Source organism: Phacochoerus africanus, chromosome 6 (assembly GCF_016906955.1).
Source record: "Phacochoerus africanus isolate WHEZ1 chromosome 6, ROS_Pafr_v1, whole genome shotgun sequence".
NCBI lineage: Eukaryota > Metazoa > Chordata > Mammalia > Artiodactyla > Suidae > Phacochoerus > Phacochoerus africanus.
The window spans coordinates 95,443,320-95,459,664 of record NC_062549.1 but is presented as its reverse complement, the minus strand read 5'-3'; the positions used below and the strand labels follow the sequence as shown (position 1 = coordinate 95,459,664).

At 52.5% G+C, this 16,345-nt stretch overlaps 1 protein-coding gene across 1 annotated transcript; it reads left to right on the top strand.

Annotated features, from left to right (window-relative positions):
• Positions 1 to 4,302: 4,302 nt before the first annotated feature.
• CHRNB2 (cholinergic receptor nicotinic beta 2 subunit) lies at positions 4,303 to 13,599 on the top strand. The gene is made up of 6 exons (XM_047783028.1): positions 4,303 to 4,617; positions 5,972 to 6,117; positions 6,304 to 6,348; positions 6,844 to 6,953; positions 7,702 to 8,677; positions 12,778 to 13,599. Exons 1-6 carry the CDS (start codon positions 4,554 to 4,556, stop codon positions 12,946 to 12,948), a joined length of 1,512 nt encoding a protein of 503 aa, XP_047638984.1. The 5' UTR covers positions 4,303 to 4,553; the 3' UTR covers positions 12,949 to 13,599.
• Positions 13,600 to 16,345: the final 2,746 nt, after the last annotated feature.

The window sequence follows — 16,345 nt, the reverse complement described above, 5'->3', positions numbered from 1 at the left end:
GGAATGACTTCGAAAGAGGGAAAGAGGGGAAGGAAAAGGCTCAGCACAGGTAAGATTGTAGAGGTGTTGGCCATTGGTGCTTTAGCCCAAGGCCCCAGGGTAACCCTAATAGTGTCAATCCTTTTGGATGTCAATTTAGAAACGAATTATTAAATAATCACCTTTGACTCAGCAATTTCACCTGGAAATTATTAAAGTTATGTGCAGACATTTACCTACAATGGAATACTATGCAGCTGTTAAAAAGAGTTATCAAAGAATACTTATTGGTATAGAGAAATGTTTGAGACGTAGTACATGAAACCTTCCTTTTTTGAAGGTTACAAAGCTATTTTACAGTGTGCTTCTTTTTTAAAAAATAAAATACATAATTTGTACCCCAAGAACATGAACAAGAATGTCCACAGTGGTATTAATAGTCCAAAATAGAAAAGAACCCAACTATCTATCAATGGTGGAATGGATAAACAATGGTATTTTTATGTGTTTACCGTACATATGGTATATTTATCTTTATTACAGCAATTGAAATGTCACAGCAATGAAAATGAATGAACTACAACTACATTCAGTGACACTCTTGATTCTCACTGATATAATGTAAAAAAAAGAAACCCACAAAAATTATGATTCCACTTATATAAAATTCAGCCAGCGAAATTGATCTTTGCTGTTAAAAGTCAGAGTAATGTTTACTTTTGTGGGTCATTTCTAAAAAGTGTGGGAAATACCCGTAACATCTACCATTCTAACCGTTTTAAAGCATACAATTCAGTGAGATGCTACACATTCACACAGTTGTGTAACCATGATCTCTCTGTGTTTCCAGAACTTTAAGTGTCGAGGTTAAACAGTCACTCCTTATTTCTCTCTCCCCGCACAATGTTATTTGCAAAGAGGAGGGAATAATGCATGGGAGGGAGCATGATGGGGGGATTTCTGGATTCCAGTAACATTCTCTTTTTTTTAAAAAAAATCTGGGTGGTGGGAGTTACATGTCTGTGTTCATGTTGTGAAAACTTATCTAGCTGTACAGTTATAATTGATACTTTTTACATGTGCATTATATCTAAGTACACAGATAAATTTGGAGGTACACATATATATTTCTAAATATATGACATCATATATATATATATATATATATATGAAATACTGATGGTGATTTTTTGTTTCTAGGAGGTAAAATTATGAATCTAGTTTTTGTGTTTTGCTAATTTGTGTGTTCCAAGTGGTCTTCGTGAGTCTTTTATGCTGGTAATAAAGTTTGAAATTTAAAATATCTTAAAGAAAAATAACATTGTAGGAGTGGTTAACGAATCCGACTAGGAACGATGAGGTTGCGGGTTCGATCCCTGGCCTTGCTCAGTGGGTTGAGGATCCAGCGTTGCCATGAGCTGTGGTGTAGGTTGCAGACATGGCTCGGATCCCGCGTTGCTGTGGCTCTGGCGTAGGCCGGTGGCTGCAGCTCCGATTCGACCCCTAGCCTGGGAACCTCCATATGCCGCGGGAGCAGCCCAAGAAATGGCAAAAAAAAAAGACAAAAAAAGAAAAAAAAATAACATTGTAATGCCTTTCAAGAGAAAATGTTCCTTTACCATGACAGACAATGGGAGTGTCCCACCAAAACTTTGCCTGGTCACTATTTTGCCTCAGGGCTGATACTCCTGTATGCATCAGTCACCCTGTGTGGTTCTGGACCTGTCCTCTGTTCCCCATGGATATAGAGAGGTGATATGAGGGAGGGAGAGGGGGTGTCCCAGCTCTCCTCCGCTACTGGGTGGTGGTGCTCAGAGGATTCACTCCCTGCTGACCGGAATTAAACCTGAAGTAAAAGCTGGGGCAGGTGAAAAGAAAAGGGTAAAGGCCAAGGTGAACAGGCTGCCTGGACAGACCTGAAAAGAGCATCCGGGAGCAACCAAGAGCTTCAAGCAAACAAATGACTTTCCAGTCTGTCAAATCAGAGACCAGCAGGAGTTCCTGCTGTGGTTCAGCCCGTTAAGAACCCAACACGGTGTCTGTGGGGACATGGATTCAACCCCTGGCCTCACTCAGTGGGCTAAGGATCTGGTGTTGCCATGAGCTGCAGCGTAGGCCAGCAGCTGCAGCCCTGACCCCTCGCCCGGGAACTTCGATTTGTTGTAAGTATGGCCAAAAAAAAAAAAAAAAACCCACTTTGTCTATATCTCTATTAGAGCAGCCATCACATGGAATAACAAGTCTTTGCTGCCAAACAGTGATCTTAATAGTGGGAGTAGGTTTTTTTGTTTGTTTGTTTTTGCTTTTTGCTTTTTTAGGGCCGTATTCATGGCATATGGAAGTTCCCAGGCTAGGGGTCAAATTGGAGCTACAGCTGCTGGCCTACGCCACAGCCACAGCAACATAGGATCTGTGCTGCATCGGTGACGTACACCACAGCTCTGAGCAATGCCAAATCCTTAACCCACTGAGCAAGGCCAGGGATCAAACCCGAATCCTCATGGATGCTGGTTGGATTCGTTTCCATGGAGCCACCACCGGAATTGCCGGGACTAGGTCTTTTTGATCACTGCATCCTCAACACCTATATAATAATACCCCAAAAATGTGGTTCTAAATTTTTGAAGGGAGGGTCTTCTTCCCACTTTGAACCCTCTTCCCAGGTGGAGTGACTTCACACATTCCTTCCCTTTTCCTTAAGGCTTTTATTCTCTGCTTCTTTCATTGGTTCTACGACTTCTTGAATTCTTAAGAGATTATCACATGTTATGCACGCATGTGCTCTGGAGCTTGTGGCTACTTCCTCATGCACCATGGGGTCCCTACTCATCCCGTCATCTCCAGTCCTTTGCTGATCCTCGTCTTGCTTTTCCTTCTCAATTCCAGAAGCTAAGTACATATTAAATATGTGGCTTTTAGATGAGCTTTTAGAGAGGAATTCTCCTCTACATGTTAAAAGACATCTGTCCAGTACCAGTCCTTTTTCCTAATTTGTGGAGTCCTCACAATATGCCAGGCACTGCGCTGCTCGTTCATGATCTAGCAGGAGAGACGGCTATCACCTTAGACTGATTTGTTCACTCATTGAACATCCTCTAGAAACATAGATCAGGGCACCTGACCTAATCTTTGGTCGGGCACAACTTCCCAGAGGAACTGATATTTCTGCCAGATGTTCAGAGCTAAGTAGAAGGTGGCAGAGGGAAAACAGGTGATAAAAGGATCAAGGGAACTACATGTTTAAAAGGCCCTTAGGTGTGGAGGATAGGAGGATCTTAAAGACGTTGCCAATAGGAGGATGGGGCTGGGGGTAGTGGCCCAGAGGAGGTGGAAGAAATAGGCAGAGCTGGAATGAGACAGAGCCTTGATGTATGATAAGACTGCTTTAGTCAGGAATCTTTTGGTTGAAAGTGACAAAATCTACCTAGGATAAAAAGGAAGCCTTTATTGGCTCAGAAGCTAAAAGTTCAGGGCTTTCAAGATCAAAGATGTCATTGAGTTTTGACACCTCTCTCTGTCTCTGTCTCATCTTTGCTCTCCTTTGTGTTAGCCTCATTCTTGGGCTGGCCTCTGTGAAATCATTCTCTGATCCCCCTTGTCATACAGAAGCCAAAGACTGGAGAGGAAGGGAATGCGGTGAAAAAGGCTAATTGATAAGGGCCACTTACCCTTCCATTCTTGAAGGTCGCCTTCTTTTCAGGCAGTGTCCACAGGGCCCACCTTAGATCCCCTGCGGGAGGGCAGAAAGCTTGGCCTTTTAGGAAGATTATGGGGGCAGAGAAGGGAACAGGTGAGGGGATCCTGTTTCCAGACACCAAAATTGTTTGCTTTCTTAAAACAGCAAATCTACACCCCTCTATCTCTTTCTTTGGGGGCCTAAAATGCATTTTCTTGGCTGCATCCTCAGCCTTCCCAGGAAGCAAGATCATTTGAGAAAAAATGATCTTGAGAGAGAAAAGAGGAAAAAGAAAAGGGGAGTACCCCAGAAATTCCTGCCTCCTCATTCTGGCCCTCGATCCCCGGTGCTTAGAGGGTCCTGGCCTATTTGTCTTACTCGCTCTTTCCTCCAGAAGCTTTTCAGACCCCTCCAGGTCTGGCTCCAACTTTGGGGCTTCAAAACTCCTCCGCCATCCCATGAATCTTCCGTCTTCCGCCTCACGCACACCCTAACCAAGCAGGACCAACAGGAGAATACCCCACGCAGAGACCCCTTTTATTCTGAGCTCAGGCGCTTCCGCCTCCGGGGCGGAGACTCCTCCCCCTCCCCCCCCCCCCCCACCCAATTGTATTCGGAGGAAGAGCAGCCGGAAAAGCCTCCGCCTGCTCAGCCCAGGATAAGGGAGAAGCTAGTTGCTTCACGCAGCCCGCTCGTTGAGCCCCAGGAACCTCCGTGACGGCCGGCACGGCAGCACCCAAGGCCGCAAGCACAACCTGGGCTCAGCTCCAGCTGGGGGCGGGCGGGGCGGGGCGGGGCGGGATCGGCTTCAGCACCACGGACAGCGCTCAGCCCGCGGCCCTCCAGCCTGCGGCGCGCTCCCACCACTTTAGGCGAGCCGGCGAGCTATGCCAGAGGCATGGCCTGGCACTCTGGCCCCATGGCGCTGCTCCTCAGCATCGGCCTCCTCGGGCTGTGCTCAGGTAAGGACAAGTTTCCGCGCCCTGTCTCACCCGGGTCAGGCTCGAAGGTGGAAGGGAGGGATCCCTAAAGCGGGGAGTCTGCTGGGGATTATAGGAGAGAACCTCTGGACTGCAGGGAGTACCTGGGAAACTGAACTGGGAGGAGGACAAACCCAAGTGATGCTGGGAAGAGACGGCAACCTGGGCAGTGATGGTGGGGAGGGGGTGAACAGAGAGAGGAAGGAGGGAGGCGTGCCGTCGTTCCCCCCCTCCCCCCGCTTTCTGGGGTGGCAGGAAGGGGAGACTCTGTAGCTGAGATGCCATTTGGCTTCTTGTGAAACATTATATCAAGAAAATGTACCTGGTTCAGCACCGTCCCTTGGCTCCCCATCATTTCCTGTCCTTCACGTTGGACTCCTGATCTTGCTCACTCCACAGAGGCAAGGCGGGAAGGGGAGAGAAGGACTTCTCAACTCCCTTGTAGGGTGGACAGGAGACTCGGAAGGGAAGAAGCTTTGCCAGGCTGAGAGCCAGGGAGGAGTCTCTGAGGGGTGGGATGCATTCGTGCAGAGTTGCAGAAGGCGATAGAGTGGGGAAGGAGAGGGCTTTCCATACCTGCCTGCAGTCTCATGAGAGGTGGGCTCCTTATGCATGGAACTGGGGACTAAATATATGCCCTGAACCATGGCTCTGGTAGCCAGTACCTTTGGGGGGAGAGGGGTGTCACAGCCACAGTCACATGTAGAGGCACATAGTGTTGCTTGCACACGTAGATGGGCACTGACTGAGGAAAGAGGCTGTGTGATGGGACATGAATAACTGTTCCCCTTTCACCATCCTCCAAAGCCTTCCTTGAACTATACGTATCTTCCAGGAGAAGCCATGGAGACAGAAAACTCAAGGCTTTTGAAACCATCCTCTGAGACCTTGCAGAAAGAGCTGGTCTCCACTAAACCTTGCAGAATGAGTTATTTTATTTTTTAAATTATTACTATTTTTTTTCGCCATGCCTAGGGCATGGGGAAGTTCCTGGGCCAGGGATCAAACCTGCACCATGGCAGTGACCCAGGCCACTACAGTGACAACACTGGATCCTTAACTTGCTGAGATACCAGGGAATTCCCAGGATGGGTTCTTAGTCTGGAGACGTGTGTGGAGGTGCTGTCTGGGCTCCTTGGTCGGTGGTCTTAGAGAGGGACGTCTCTGTGAGGGGCTTCCATGGGGTAACCTCAGCATTTTGCTGTATCCTTAGGGATGGAGCACTGGGAAGCTATAGCCTCCTGTCTGGGTCTGGGTTGTCATACTTACCTAAGGAGAGTGGGATCCTGGGTGGGCCTACATACTTACCTCCTGCCCTCTTCCCCCCAACGCCCAGGAGTCTGGGGTACAGACACAGAGGAGCGGCTGGTGGAGCATCTCCTGGATCCTTCCCGCTACAACAAGCTTATCCGCCCAGCCACCAATGGCTCTGAGTTGGTGACAGTACAGCTCATGGTATCATTAGCCCAGCTCATCAGTGTGGTGAGTTGGGGGTCCTAAACTTTCTGCCCAGTTACTGACATCAGCAGAGTCAGACTGTGTTTGTGCTTATTCTTCTGGAGGTCCCAAGGCTTGAGGAAGTGTGGGAGGGAGCATGGGTGCTGTAGGGGGCCCACAGGCTTGTGGGGGTGGAGGAGGGTTCTCAGCAGCTTCTCTTCTTTCCTGCAGCATGAGCGAGAGCAGATCATGACCACTAATGTCTGGCTGACTCAGGTTAGTGCTCTTTCCGCCCAAACTCCTGGGCTTCTCTTTCTTCCTTTTTTTCTTTTTCCCCTTCCTTCCTTCCTTTTCTCTCTCTCTTCCTTCCTTCTTTTCTTTCTGTATTTTCTATCTCTCTCTCATTTTTTTTTTTAATATATGTGTTTCTCCCTCTTTCAGTCTCCCAAGGGAGGTAGAAATGTGTAGACTTTGGAGTCTTAAATAACTGGATTTGAAGCTTGGTTCTTTCACTCACCAGCTCTGTAACTTTGAATACATGAAACTCTGCAAGATTCATTTTCTCATTTGTAAAATGTTGATTCTAATATCTTGGCTCAGCTGTGCAAATTAAATGAGAAAGCTGTATTTGCTGGGCAGAGACGTCACTGTGGGAAGGCAATAGCTTTTAAAAAACTTCCTCGAGCCAGAGAGGCGTCCTCTTGTCCTTGCCCTTGACCTTGAGGCCTTCCCAGGTCAGAGGTTGGTGCTACTTCCCTCTCTTTTTCCCAGGAGTGGGAGGATTATCGCCTCACCTGGAAGCCTGAGGAATTTGACAACATGAAGAAAGTTCGGCTCCCTTCCAAACACATCTGGCTCCCAGATGTGGTCTTGTACAACAAGTAGGTGGAGGAAGGGGAGGCTGGGAGACCCCGGGAGTGCTCAGGTCTTGGGGAAAATAAATCAGTTCATACTGGGGGGAGAGAAGAGACTTTTCACTAGCGAAGACCAGTCACAGCCCAGATGGACAGACCCAAACCAGTGAAGTATAATATGGGCAGCCCCCTCCCAGCCAATTAGGAGCTCCAGTGTTTGGAGCTGCAGTGGGATATAAACAAGGACTGACAGCCCCCAGTGCCTAAACTAACTGAAGAATAGGCTTTCCTGGAGGATTGGGCAGGATCAAAGAACTTGGGAGGTCCCAGTTTCTCCTCCAGCTTCTAGCCCCTCTCCTGTAAAAATCCCTCTTAATTCCAAGATCCAAGGCCACTGATAGGACCATCTCCTGCTCCCACCTGCCCCTGTCCCCCTCCATTGCTTGGGGCACCTCCCTCTGGCCTCCCTGGCTCCCCCCACTACACCACCTTCATGTGGAACCACCAGCTTACACAATGCATGACAAGGAGCAGACATGTCTCCCCCTCTCCATCCACCCTCTTCTGTCTTTGAGGCATCCCTCAGGTACACCTGCTTTCCCCACCCACCCCGATCCCCTTCTTGCTCAATTCCTGCTCCTCCTCCCTCTATTCCCAGATGGTTACCTCTTCCCATATCTCCCCTTGGCTTTTGTCTCTTCCCACTCAGGGCTGGGCTGATGGGTGGGGTGAAGGAATGCTTCGGCCACGGCTGACTGTGCTCATCCCTTGGCAGCGCTGATGGCATGTATGAGGTGTCCTTCTATTCCAATGCCGTGGTCTCCTATGATGGAAGCATCTTCTGGCTGCCACCCGCCATCTACAAGAGCGCCTGCAAGATCGAAGTAAAGCACTTCCCCTTTGACCAGCAGAACTGCACCATGAAGTTCCGCTCGTGGACCTATGACCGCACGGAGATCGACCTGGTGCTCAAGAGTGACGTGGCCAGCCTGGATGACTTCACACCCAGTGGCGAGTGGGACATCGTGGCACTGCCCGGCCGCCGCAACGAGAACCCCGACGACTCCACTTATGTGGACATCACATACGACTTCATCATCCGCCGCAAGCCCCTCTTCTACACCATCAACCTCATCATCCCCTGTGTGCTTATCACCTCACTAGCCATCCTTGTCTTCTACCTGCCATCCGACTGCGGTGAAAAGATGACGCTCTGCATCTCCGTGCTCCTGGCGCTCACCGTCTTCTTGCTGCTCATCTCCAAGATCGTGCCACCCACGTCCCTTGACGTGCCACTTGTGGGCAAGTACCTCATGTTCACCATGGTGCTTGTCACCTTCTCCATCGTCACAAGTGTGTGCGTGCTCAATGTGCACCACCGCTCACCCACCACGCACACCATGGCGCCCTGGGTCAAGGTTGTCTTCCTGGAGAAGCTGCCCACGCTGCTCTTCATGCAGCAGCCCCGCCACCGCTGTGCCCGCCAGCGCCTGCGCCTGCGGCGGCGCCAGCGTGAGCGCGAGGGAGCCGGCGCCCTCTTCTTCCGAGAAGCCCTGGGCGCCGATGCCTGCACCTGCTATGTCAACCATGCGTCGGTGCAGGGCTTGGCTGGGGCCTTCGGCGCTGACCCGGCGCCGCCGGCAGCAGGCCCAGGGCGCTCCGGGGGGCCTTGTGGCTGCGGCCTCCGGGAGGCGGTGGATGGCGTGCGCTTCATTGCGGACCACATGCGGAGTGAGGACGAGGATCAGAGCGTGAGTGCGGCAAAGGGACTTGGGCGTGGGATGCTGGGATGAGGGGATGCAGGGCTCTCGGGATCTGCGCAGACACGAAGAGCTAATCGGAGTGCTGGATGCGGCAGATGCTAGTCCAGCCTGGGTGCTGCGGACCTGGGTGCTGGCGTGGGCTGGTGTGGGCTCGTCCTTGGCTCCTGGGAGGCCACGCTGCCTAAGTTGGAGTCGATACAGAATGACCTTGAGGCTTCCTGAGGACTAGTATCTAAAGTGAAATACAACCGGGGCACCATTAGTGTTGTTTGCATCCGGAGGGCTGCCAGGAAGGGGAGGATGCCCTTCTGCCGGTGCAGCTGCCCTGCGGCTGTGACCCCCAGAGGACCCCTCCCCCCTTTGCTGCTTGTATTCCCAAGCCCACGCTGTTAAGCAACAGCTCTTGGCACAGATAGAGATGGGTCCTTTGTGTGCCCCATGTAGGGGGCAAAATTGAGGGCAGTAGAAAGTGTGTATGGGAGGGGTGAGGGATGGTTAAGAGGTTCCAGGAGCCCCCGGGAGAAGACAGAGGCCCAAATCAATAATCTTTTCCTGCTCTTCTGGGTCTCCAGGGGACTGGCCTCATGAAATATTTATAGGGGTGGAGGCAAGGACTTCCTAGAGCTTTCTGCATACCCAGAAGGGGACTCCTTGAGCACCAAGCCAGGGGATGGAGGAAGCAGTCCCCACCCCCACTTTGGTGTATGCTGGCCCCATCCAGCAGTCAGTCTTTGGGCACCTGGCTGCTTCCAGGCTGTGGCTCAGCTGTTGCCGTGGTGACTGGTTCTGTTTCCACTGGGATGCAGCCATTCTGGCTTGGGGGGTGAGGAAGGGTAGGCTCCTGCACTACCATTTTGGGGAATGGAATACCTGATGTTTCTATTCCTTGGGAGGTCAGGATATGGGGCCGGAGCTGAGGCTTGATCCAGGGAGCAGGTTATGGTCCTGCTGGAAGAAGAGGGGGACCAAGGCATGAGAGGATGGGTGGGAGCCTCGAAGGTAGCTGAGGTCAAGTGGGAGATGCTGGTGGTGCAGGGGCTCTGCCAGCTGCATCACTGCCTCTGCTTCCCTTGCTGCAGTCCACTCATGTAATGTGCACTTGCTGAGCTAGGTGATGAGGATGCGATGACCTACTTGGATGCTTCACAGGCATTTCGAACTAAACTTGTCCAAAGCTGAGTGCTTGGTCTGCATCACCACCACCAACTTGCTCCTCCTCCAATCACCCCATCTTTTAGTAAATGACATCACCATCCACCCAGTGGTTTAGACCAAAGACCTGAGCGATCCTTGACTTCTCTCTTTCTCTCTTATCTCCCTCACCATCCAAATCATCAGAAGTCTTATCCTGTGCCCAACTTCCAAAATAATTCTCAGCTTCATCCTTTATTCACCATCTCCATGCTACCTCCCTGGCTGAGGACCTTCATCAGCTCTTGCCTGGACCAAGGCAGAGGATCCTAATGGCCTCCCTGATTCAGCTCTTGGGCTTCTTTATTCAGTCAGTGTCTCCTTCCTCATGCTTGGGTCACTAGCTTATCTGCTCCACTGTTGTAAGCAAGCTAAACCTTTTCCTGCTTCAGAACCTTTGCACATATTCACCCCTCTGCTCGAACTGCCTTTTTCTTTTTTCCTTTTTTTTTTTCTTTTTAGGGCCACACTGGAGGTCTAGGGAGGTTCCCAGGCTAGGGTACAAGTCAGAGCCACAGCAATGCAGGATCCGAGCTGCATCTTTGACCTGCACCACAGTTCACAGCAACACCAGATCCTTAACCCGCTGAGCAAGGCCAGGGATGGAACCCATGACTTCATTGTTCCTAGTTGGATTTGTTTCTGCTGTGCCACGATGGGAACTCATTGAACTGCCCTTCTTTTTTCCCTTTAAAAAATTACTATTCCTATTATTAACTTTTGCTTTACTATTTGAGACTGAGTTGTGGCCATAGTGATCTTTTATCGCAAATACTTCAGCTTGTCTCTCCTGCGAACAGAGGTACTGTCTAGCATAACCCAGGCTCAGTGATCAAATTCAGGAAATTTAGCATCAGTGCAATATCTCTATCTGATATAAAGTCCATACTAAAATTTTCTCAATAATCTCAGTAATGTCCTTTGTAGCATCCCCTCCACCCTGATCCAGAATTTTGCTCTTTTTTTTTGTCTTTTTTTTTTTTTTGACATTTCTTGGGCTGCTCCCGCGGCATATGGAGGTTCCCAGGCTAGGGGTCCAATCGGAGCTGTAGCCACCAGCCTACGCCAGAGCCATAGCAACGCGGGATCCGAGCCGCATCTGCAACCTACACCACAGCTCAGGGCAACGCCGGATCCTTAACCCACTGAGCAAGGCCACGGATCGAACCTGCCACCTCATGGTTCCTAGTCAGATTCATTAACCACTGAGGCATGACGGGAACTCCATGATCCAGAATTTTGAATTGCATTTAGTTGTTCTGTCTCTTTAGTGTCCTTCAATCTGGAATGGTTGCCTTTCATAGCATAAAGATTTTTGAAGGCTACAGGCCAATCGAAGATCCCTCGTTTGCATTTATCTGATTGTTTCTATCTTCAATTTATTCTTTCCTTCTCGATTATCAGATTTTTTTTTTTGGCTTTTTAGGGCCGCCCCTGTGGCATATGGAGGTTCCCAGGCTAGGGGTCCAATCAGGGCTACAGCTGCCAGCCTACACCATAGCTCATGGCAATGCCAGATCCTTAACCCACTGAGCGAGGCCAGGGATCACACCCGCAACCTCATGGTTCCTAGCCAGATTCGTTTCCATTGCACCACAACAGGAACTCCCTCACTTATCAGATCTTAACTTAAATGTCACTTCCTCAAAGAGTCCTCGCCAGATCACACCCTTGAATCTTCCACTCCACTTCTCTGTCTCACACCTTTGTTTCCACATAAGCACCCACCGGTTTTTAATTATTTAATTTTTACTTATTTTGTGTCCATCTCCCTCAGTAGGCTCTGCACATGCCAGTACCCAGCATGGCGCCAGGTACATAGTGGGCACAAGTGTGACACAAATGAGTCATCATCAGATGCCGACTAAAGGCAGGTGCGCAGTTGTCTCCTCCCCGTCCCCCCGCTGGCCTGACTACAGATGGACACGTGCACAAAAGTCCAGACTCGGGCTGGAGTGGAGTGGCTCTGAGTGGAGGCCAGTCCTTGTTCAGCTCCTGTGATTGGGACCCAGGTCTCATCCTCTGGGGCTGTTAGATGCTATTAGATGGGGCTCCTCTAGCCGTCATATAAGAAATGAGGCTGGCAGAAGCACCCATGCATTCACTTATTCAACAACCATTTACTGGAACTCTGTGTTGGCGATGCTGAGATTACAGAGATTAATCAGATCGGGTGCATGTAATTTAGGGGCTCCAAGCGTCAGTGTGTGTGTAGGGGGTGGGGACAGGCATACAAACAGAAATGATAATACAGCACAGTAAAAATACCGTGATAGAGATATGAACCGAGTGCTGAGGGAACCCAGAGGAAACAGGGGTTCATTCTGATCAGGGAAGCCCTCATAGAGGAGGTGACATTTGACTTGGGCTTTGAAGGATGAGTAGGAGTTCACAGGAAGTGATTGGGAGGACTGGAATTGTCGACAGAAAGGAAATCCAAAGGCACAGAGACCTGCGAGGACAGACCAGAGTTTGCTAAGGCTGGGACAGAGGGTGTGAGAAAATAGAGCTTAGCTCGTATTTGTGGTGGGTGGGTCTTGATTCTGGACCTAGGAGTTTGGGGGTTTTTTGGCCATGCCCGCAGCTGGTGAAAGTTCCTGGGCCAGGGATAGAACCCACACCATGGCAGTGACCCAAGCCGCTGCAGTGACAATGCCGGATCCTTACCCTGCCTCGTCACAAGAGAACTCCTAGACTTGGGAGTCTGGATGGCTGCTGAAGGCAGTGAGGCCACTGGAGGCTTTGAAGTGGGCGAGATTGGAGCTGTGCCTTGGAAAGGTCACCCTGGGGTCATGGAGGGAGAGAAGTGATGTGTGCTGGGAACTGCTTCTGCCCAATCCACTCGCATCCTGTGTCATGTGAGTGATACCTGGGTCTCTTCCCTCTCCTCCGTCTAGGTCAGTGAGGACTGGAAGTATGTCGCCATGGTGATCGACCGCCTGTTCCTCTGGATCTTTGTCTTCGTCTGTGTCTTTGGCACCATCGGCATGTTCCTGCAGCCTCTCTTCCAGAACTACGCCACCGCCACCTTCCTCCACACAGACCACTCGGCTCCCAGCTCCAAGTGAGGCCGTCCCCAGCTCCATGCTCCTTCACCCCTCTGCCCTCTGTCTTACGATAGTTTCAGGTGGACGAGGGACACGCAAGCTCCCAGGAAGAGGGGCGCTGCCCCCACAGGCCCGGTACCTCGAGTCCCTCCCCCCTCCCTTCCCCCACACCCAGCCCAGGCCGACCTGGAGGCTGGACCGGCTGCTCTATCCTCTTGTACTGACCCAGGCAGTAGTGTTGCTGCTGGAGGATGAAGGCTGAGAACTGGAGGATGGAGACGTCGGAGCCTTCCACCCCGAGGAAAGTGGGATGGGGAAGGGGCCGAGACGTGGGCAGAGTCTCTGCTGCCTCCACATCCCAGGAGAAGGGGTGTGTGGGAGGAGGTGCTGGGCTGGCCCGATGCCACGGCAGCTCAGAAGGGAGGAGCAAGAGGAGAGAGGCTTGGGTGTGAGCTGATGTCTGCCCCTGCTTAAGCGGACAGCAGCTCATCGGCTGGGCCTCATGGTGGGCAGCGGACCCCCCGTCAGGAAGTTAGCCTGGCTCTGTGGTCAGCGTCCCGGGGGAGGCTTCCAGCCCAGCCCCACAGCCCCTTGCTTCAAAGGGATCCAGAGCTCAGCCCCAGGTTCCCTTCTCCCAGTGAGTAATTCTCTGTACCCCTAGATTTCCCTTCCCTTCCTTCCTTGCTCAGGCCAGGGCAGTGAGGGGCAGGGCTGGGTAATAGGAGAGCCTCTGAGTTCTGAGTCTTTGGGAGACCTGCTTGGAGCTTGAGGGCCAAATTCTTGAACTTGGGTGAATTGAAGCTCACGGCTGCTTCCCCCGCCCCACACTTCCTCCCCGCCCCCCATCCCCACTCCCACCCCTAGTGCCACCAATTTGAATAGACTAGTTGTTGAGTAGGTAAACTAAGGATGTTAGCTTTAAGCAGGCCCAGCCCTTTCGCTCGAGGCAGAGCAGGCTGGGCAGGACAGGGCTGGCTGTGGAGGCTGGCCAAGCAGGGTGTGAAGGGCTAGGACTCTGCCACATCAGCACAGCTCCTGTCCCGTCCTTCTGCTTCTGTTCCTGGCTCCAAACTCCCTGCTCTGGCCCCTCCCCTGCCCCCTCCCAACCAAACCTGAGCAGGGTTGAAGCAGAACTTCAGAAGGATGGGTCTCCTGCTGCCTGTCCGCGCAGAGGGCACAGCCTTAGGCTTCCTGTCCTGTGGGTCCCTGGAGGCTGTATCCTGACGCTGCTCCCAGGGGTCGGCTGGAGGCCAGCTGGTCTGTTCACCCAGGAAACAGACCTCTTAAGGGATCTCCTTGACCCCATGACTGGCTCTGATGTGATCCCAGCCTGAGCTCAGCGCCAGGCCAGGGGGTGATGGGTCACAGAGGGTCCATCTGCCAAGGGAACCCAAGGGGCCTGCCCGACACAGACCTGTGCTGTCCTCTGGAGCCCGATGGACGCCTGCTTCTTCTTTGGGCACAGCAGAGCTGGACAGGGACCAGAACCCGGATTCAGGCCCTGACTCTGCCTCTTACTCAGCCACCTCGCCCAAGTCTCTTTGCCGTGCGAGGCCTCGCTTCCTCATCTATAAAACGGGGATAGTAAGGCCCCCTTCGTGGGGCAGCTGCGAGGAAGGAGTGACATTTGGGAAAAGGCCCTGGGGCTGTACCTGGCACAGAGTAGATGCTTCGAGAACGTCCTGAACATTGAGTCTGGTCAGAGCTCAAGGGCACAGCCCACCTACCTGTCATGTCAGTCCCCCTCCCAGACCCAACGTTGCCCTTGAGCAATCAGCCTCCCGAAACTGGGCCTGGGTCTGGGGGAGCTGGCGCTGGAGAGGGAATGCTGGTGGGTCACCACGGGGCTGCCCGCTGGAGTAGCACACTTGGTTCCCGGGCTGAGCTCCAGCTTGGTCCTTCTACTCTTGGGTCCTCCAGCTCTGGCCTCCCTTCTAGATCGGCTCTCCCTGACCCCAGCGAGTGCTCGGGGCGGGCAGGTGATCTGACTCCATCCTGGCTGTGGGAGAACGTCACTGGGACACGAAGCCTGATATAAGATGAGTCCCAGTGCATCTGCCACCTGCCAGAATGGGCTGGTGGACCTCTCTCTGGGGGTGAGTGTCTTGGCACCGTGGAGGCACCCCTCTTCTAGAACAGCACATGGAGAGTTGCCTGAATTAAGCCTGGACCCACCTTGAACTTGTTGCCCTGAGGAAACGTCCCAGAACTGAAACAGCTAGGGGAAAGGAGCCCGTCCTCTGAAGGGTAGGTGGTGGCCCAGGGATCTCCCGGGCTCCTCACCAGGGCCTGGGCTGCTGGGGAGGCCCCGGCAGCTGCCACTTTTAGTACTTCCCACAAGTGGCTGTTGTCCAAGGAAGTCACCAGACCGTGCCAGGGGGGCTGCTGGAGAGCAGCTTGTCCAGTTCCTTGCCCTGACCCGCCTGACACACAGGAGGCCTGGGGATGGCTGCCTGACCTCATATAAGCACGTCCCTCTGAACTTACTCGTCCTCTGTGACATGGGGCTGACGGAGCCGGCTGAGGGTTGCAGCGAGGAAGAGAGGGCTCAATGTATAAAGAGAAGGTTAACTGGGCAGGGTCCCTGGGGCCGTGCCATCCCCTCCATCACGGGGTGCAGCCCCCTGGGGACCGCGCCAGCGCCAGTGGGGAGGAGGAGAGATCAGAGGGGGAGCAAAGCGCTCAGGCAAGGAGTTACCACGCATGTCACTACAGAGTTGGAACCCTTGGGGCGTTGGGAAGCTTTGGCGAACCAGCCTCTTCCACTCTTGGGTCCTCGGGGCCCTCTTCTCTTGGTGTGGTCAGGGCAGGGGGCGGTCTCTGGAGAGAACTGGGCGCCCAGCTCAGTGCAGGGCGGGACTGGAGGCCCCAGATCTGAAGGCGGAGGGAGATCCTGGCTGGAAACCTGAGCAAGGCGGGCTTGAGAGAGGCCACTGAGGAAACGGTTGGGATTGTCTTCATTCAGAGGCAGGAAGGCCACAGGCCATCTGAGACCCATGTTTGGTTTTTGGTTTTGTTTGAAAAGAGGGCACAAAAGGCTCTGCTTTGGACGGCTGGCACTGTGGCGGGAGGAAGGTGGGCTTCTGGCTGTGAGAGATCGAGCACTGGCCCAGCTGGCACCAAGTTACTGCAGATTTAAAAGCCAATAAGACGCAGGCCAGCCCCCGCTGGCGGTTTTTTTTTTTTGGGGGGGGGGGGAAGGTCCCTGCAGGAAGGGGCAAGGTGGTTTCCTTCCAAGGCAACAGGGAGGAAGGGGGGCTTTGAGTCCTGTTCTGCGGCTCCTCCCAGCCCCAGCGTTGGCTGCTGTGTGCCAGCGGCTGCCCTGGGCCAACTACTTCACACACGCTGTGTTTATGCCTGGCCACAGTCCAGCAGGGAAGGGGCCCCTGTTAACCAGAAGAAAACAAGGCTCAGAGAC

Coding starts and splice junctions, on each gene's coding strand:
- CHRNB2 (XM_047783028.1), top strand. CDS start 4,554: ATGGCCTGGCACTCTGGCCCCATGGCGCTGCTCCTCAGCATCGGCCTC. Junction 6,118..6,303: donor TAGCCCAGCTCATCAGTGTG/GTGAGTTGGGGG, acceptor TCTTTCCTGCAG/CATGAGCGAGAGCAGATCAT. Junction 8,678..12,777: donor GTGAGGACGAGGATCAGAGC/GTGAGTGCGGCA, acceptor TCCTCCGTCTAG/GTCAGTGAGGACTGGAAGTA.